The sequence below is a fragment of the Zingiber officinale genome, chromosome 10A (assembly GCF_018446385.1).
Source record: "Zingiber officinale cultivar Zhangliang chromosome 10A, Zo_v1.1, whole genome shotgun sequence".
NCBI lineage: Eukaryota > Viridiplantae > Streptophyta > Magnoliopsida > Zingiberales > Zingiberaceae > Zingiber > Zingiber officinale.
This window is the reverse complement of record NC_056004.1, coordinates 3,156,097-3,161,130: the sequence shown is the minus strand read 5'-3', so window position 1 is coordinate 3,161,130 and position 5,034 is coordinate 3,156,097. Positions and strand designations below refer to the sequence as shown.

Below are 5,034 nucleotides of genomic sequence, written 5' to 3'. Positions count from 1 at the left end.
GAGGATGATCGACGATGAAGAACAGCGATCAGAGTTAATTAAGAAGTTTCAATCAACACCTACAGAGCATGTAGAGATGTACATATTTAGAGCTTCCTTAACCATAGGAGGTTAATGATCTTGAATTTCTCTAACTTAGCTTGAAAATTTTGACCGATTTAGGGACTGAATCCATACTACTTAGTCAGTTGATACAGCGGCGGAACCCACGGGTAAATAAAGACCAAAACCATAGTACAGAGGTGTAGAAAAAGTCAAACGCACGTGGAGTCTTGGAAAATTTGTGATGTTGATTGGAGTTGATAAACAATAGACAAGTGGATCATTGACTGTTTTAGGAAAAAAAAACAAAAGACAAGTGGATAATTATACAACCAACCATCGTTGACCGTGCAAAAGTTAGGAAGATAAATTACATCTAGCCGTCCACAATCTGTCGTATAAATTCGCCTTCTAAGCAAGTACATACCGTGTCAGTTGACTGTTGACGAACAATTTGATTGAATTGATGAACTCTAAATGTCGTTATATATTCATCAATATATTTAACGACAAAACAAACTCGCTCAATTGTGGATCTTGAGGAGCTGATAATCCAGTTAATCGACAAACGAAGATGGGATCCTGGCCGGCGCACTTATTTCTGCTCCTCCTCTGCCTTGTACTGCTAGCAGGAGCGGCAGCCCTCCAAACAGCACCGCCGCTGTCCGCGGACAGGTGGGCGCGACCAGGGTGCCGGTCCAAGTGCGGCAACGTGAGCATCCCCTACCCCTTCGGCATCGATCCCGGCTGCTTCCGTACTGGCTTCGAGATCAACTGCACCAACAGCACGGCCTACCTCGGCCAAGGCCCCGGCCACAACATCGAGGTGGTGGACATCCTCCAGGGCACGCCCTACCTCCAGAGCACCCTCGTCGTCAACCACTATATCGCCCGAGATTGCTACTACCAGAACGGAAGCCGTTCAGAAAGTAACGTGCCTTCGATAAATATTATCGGTCTCCCAAACTACAAGTTCTCCCGTGATCGGAACAGTTTCGTGGCAGTCGGCTGTGACGCCCTGGGCTATATTTGGAGTCACAGGAGGAGCACTTTCTGGACAGGATGCTTGTCCTACTGCACCGACGCCAGCTTCGTGCCCAATGGTACATGCTCCGGCATCGGCTGCTGCACCGCGCCCATTCCCATGGATCTCCGCAACTTTTCGCTGCAAGTCGATAGCTTTTACAATCACTCCAATAGCAGATTCGCCCCCTGCAGCTACGCCTTTCTGGCTGACGTGGGCAAACTCAACTTTGACCTGTCTGACTTCACCGAATACGAAACCAGGAAGACGGCGCCGGTGACGCTGGATTGGGCCATCATGAACAAGACCTGTGAGGAAGCAAAAGGCAGTGACGACTTCGCGTGTGTCTCCCCCAAAAGCGTCTGCTGGAACTCTAATAATGGTCCGGGCTACCTATGTAATTGTTCGCAAGGTTTCCAGGGCAACCCGTACCTCAATGATTCAAATGGATGCTCAGGTAAGTAAACTTAAGCCTATAAATCCCCAAATTTTAACTTTTGTTTTGTTAATCAGCTTGATTGCATGCTTAGTATTTTTCTCAATATCTGATCTCTTTGCAAAATCTGATCAGACATCAACGAGTGCTCACCTGATACTTCGCCATGTGTCAAACGGTGCCATAATAGAGAAGGGAGCTATTCTTGCTCATGCCCATGGTACATGTATGGCGATGGCCGAAGAGATGGAAGCGGATGCAGGTCCATTCTGAGAATACTGTATCTGAGTTTAGGTAATCGCTTGATGCTACACATGCTTTACATAGTTTCTCGATTTGTAATCCCTTTTTCAGAATTCTCGAGTTGTTGATCCTGAAACAGAATTGGTTCGATTAAAACATTCCCTTTCGTAAATGAAAACCAAAAACATGGTGGTAGTAGCATCTGTCATCAAACAAGTAATTAACAGCGATAATCTTGTCATTTCTCAATGCTTTCACTCATTTTCTAGGACATCATCAACAACATCTCTATAGCGAGATAACCCGAACAAAATCGGTGTGCCACTTCCTCCACGGAGAAATCGTGTGGAGGGCCTGTAAGTCTCGCATGATTGGGCCAGATTTAATCCTGATCATGATGTGAGCGAGCGGGATTTAATCCTGATCAGGGCCTTGTACGCCAGTTTTTGTTCAGATAACTAACTAATAAAATCCTCAACGTGTGCAATAATCACAAGTTATTAAAATCATTTTTTGTATGTGGTTTATATGAGAAAACGTAATTGATATTTGTTTTTGAACATTGATGCAGGTGTTGGATTGAGCCTCTTTTTCCTTATTGCGATTGGGTCATGGCTGTACTGGATTCACAAGAAGAGAAAGCTCGGAGAGCTGAAGCAGCACTTCTTCGAGAAGAACGGTGGTTCGTTGCGACCGGACATCAGACTCTTCTCCTCAGAGGAGCTTGAAGCCGCATCTGACAACTACAACCAGAGCCGAATCCTCGGCGAGGGCGGCGCCGGAACAGTCTATCGCGGCGTACTTCCTAATCAAAACGTGATCGCAATCAAAAAGGCCAAGATAAGCAACGACGAAGCCGAAGTCCAACAGTTCATAAATGAAGTCGAGGTTCTCTCCAGTATCAATCACCGGAATGTGGTGAAGCTCCTGGGGTGCTGCCTCGAGTCTCAAGTCCCCATGCTCGTTTACGAGTTCGTGCCTAATGGCACGCTCGCCCACCACGTCCACGATGAAGGCCACAGAGGCTCTCTGTCCTTGGATGCTCGTCTAAGGATCTCTTCGGAAGTAGCTGGAGCCTTGTCCTACCTCCACTCTGCGGCTTCTACTCCCGTCATCCACAGAGATGTCAAGACTACCAACATACTTCTCGACCACAATTTAACTGCAAAAGTGTCCGATTTCGGAGCTTCCAGATTGGTTCCTCTAGATCAGAACGGATTGGTGTCGTTGGTTCGTGGCACCTTTGGCTACCTGGACCCGGAATATTTCCAAACAGGGGAGTTCACTGATAAAAGCGACGTCTATAGTTTCGGCGTTGTTTTGGTTGAGCTATTGACAGGGAAGAAGCCTGTGGCTAAGACGCAAGCTGTCAAGAATTTAGCCACACTTTTCATGGACTGCGTGAATTCTGGTCGACTTGTTGAAATATTGGAGGAACGCGTGGTCGATGAAGGAACTCCGGAGTTGCTTGAAGCAGCCGCGGAGCTCGCAATGAGATGCTTGAGCTTGAAAAGGAATGACCGACCATTGATGAGAGAAGTGGCTATGGAACTGGAGGCATTGACAAGGTGGAAGAAACATCCTTGGGGCAATGTTGATGTGGAAGAGGGAGACAGCTTGCTGGCTAAGGTTGGAAGCTCTTCTCCGTCGGTTCTCCATGATTCTGCGAATTCTTCCATGGAACCCATGGTGCCCTTCGAGATTGTCAGATAAACGAGAGTGTATCGCCTGCTCGTCTATTTGGTCAACACTCCATGTTGTTGGTTTATTATCTTTCGAATATTATTGCACTTGAACTATTGAAGTGAGTTGCAGACCAAATTATCAAAGAATTCATTGTAAAAATATCCAAACTAATTATATCACGAGTGATATGCTCACATATATTAGGTACATAAAGTGAGTTCAATCATAACGGTATTTAAATTGATCATATAAATTTAATCAACTTGTATATTTGATGATAGCAGATAATAATGTGTACAGATGAATCCATTATTCTGAGAGCGAAAAACGTTATAAACTTTAATACATATAACTTTAATACGGTGCATGTTTTGTGGGGTCGATCGGATGATGTGATCATGAGTCAAGGCCACAAGTGGGTCAGAAGTCAAGTTGACATGGAGGTCAGGAGGGTCAAAAGTCAAGCCTCCGTGGTTGGTCAGCAGTCAAGCTGATGTGGATGTCAGGAGGGTCAAAAGTCAAGCCTCCATGGCCGGTCAGCAGTCAAGTTGATGTAGAGGTCAGGAAGGTCAAAAGTCAGGCCGCCGTGGCCGGTCAGCAGTCAGGCTGACATTGACAGCAGGGAGGTCAAAAGTCCAGCTTACGTGGTCAAAGTCAAAGTCTCAGCGGACAAGGTGATCAAAGGAGGGGATTATAAGACCAGCCCTGACAGTAATAAACGGGCCCGCGGGCCAGGTATAGCTAAGGGCGGAGATTAGAGGTCTGCTTACAGACCCAACGTGCAGGTCGGGACATCTAAACCAAGGATCAGAGGTTTGGCACAGACCCAGCGTGCAGGTCGAGACATCCAAGCCAAGGATCAGAGGTCTGGCATAGACCCAACGTGCAGGTCGAAACATCCAAGCCAAGGATCACATGTCTGCTTACAGACCTGGCGTGCAGGTCGAGACATCCAAGCCAAGGATCACAGGTCTGCTTTCAGACCTGTTGTGCAGGTCGGGACATCTAAGCCAAGGATTAGAGGTCTGGCACAGACCCAGCGTGCAGGTCGAGACATCCAAGCCAAGGATTACAGGTCTGCTTACAGACCTGTCGTGCAGGTCGGAACATCCAAGCCAAGGATCACAGGTCTGCTTACATACCTGACGTGCAGGTCGGGACATCTAAGCCAAGGATCAGAGGTCTGGCACAGACCCAGCGTGCAGGTCGAGACACCAAGCCAAGGATCACAGGTCTGCAGACCTGTCGTGCAGGTCAGAACATCCAAGCCAAGGATCACAGGTCTGCTTACAGACTTGGCGTGCAGGTTGGAACATCCAAGCCAAGGATCAGAAGTCTGGATACAGACCCAGGGTGCAGATCGAGATGTGTAGACCAGAGATAGCAGATGACAAAGGCAGATCTGGACACAAGCTTAACACAGATCGGGGCATAGAAGTCAAGGGTAATAGTATATAAAAGCAGGGTGATCCCAGATCTCGGAACGTAGGCTCGTCGATCAGACATTACAGGACAAATCAGCCAAAGAATCGTAACTGCTTGTCAGAGAGAATAATCAAGGTGTCAGGGAATATGCCAACAGTCGGGGCTCAATACACTTTCG

At 47.2% G+C, this 5,034-nt stretch overlaps 1 protein-coding gene across 1 annotated transcript; it reads left to right on the top strand.

The window, feature by feature from the left end:
- The first annotated feature begins 534 nt into the window (after positions 1 to 534).
- Positions 535 to 3,544, top strand: LOC122027647 (wall-associated receptor kinase 2-like). The gene is made up of 3 exons (XM_042586642.1): positions 535 to 1,523; positions 1,638 to 1,796; positions 2,317 to 3,544. Exons 1-3 carry the CDS (start codon positions 617 to 619, stop codon positions 3,456 to 3,458), a joined length of 2,208 nt encoding a protein of 735 aa, XP_042442576.1. The 5' UTR covers positions 535 to 616; the 3' UTR covers positions 3,459 to 3,544.
- The last annotated feature ends 1,490 nt before the right edge of the window (positions 3,545 to 5,034 follow it).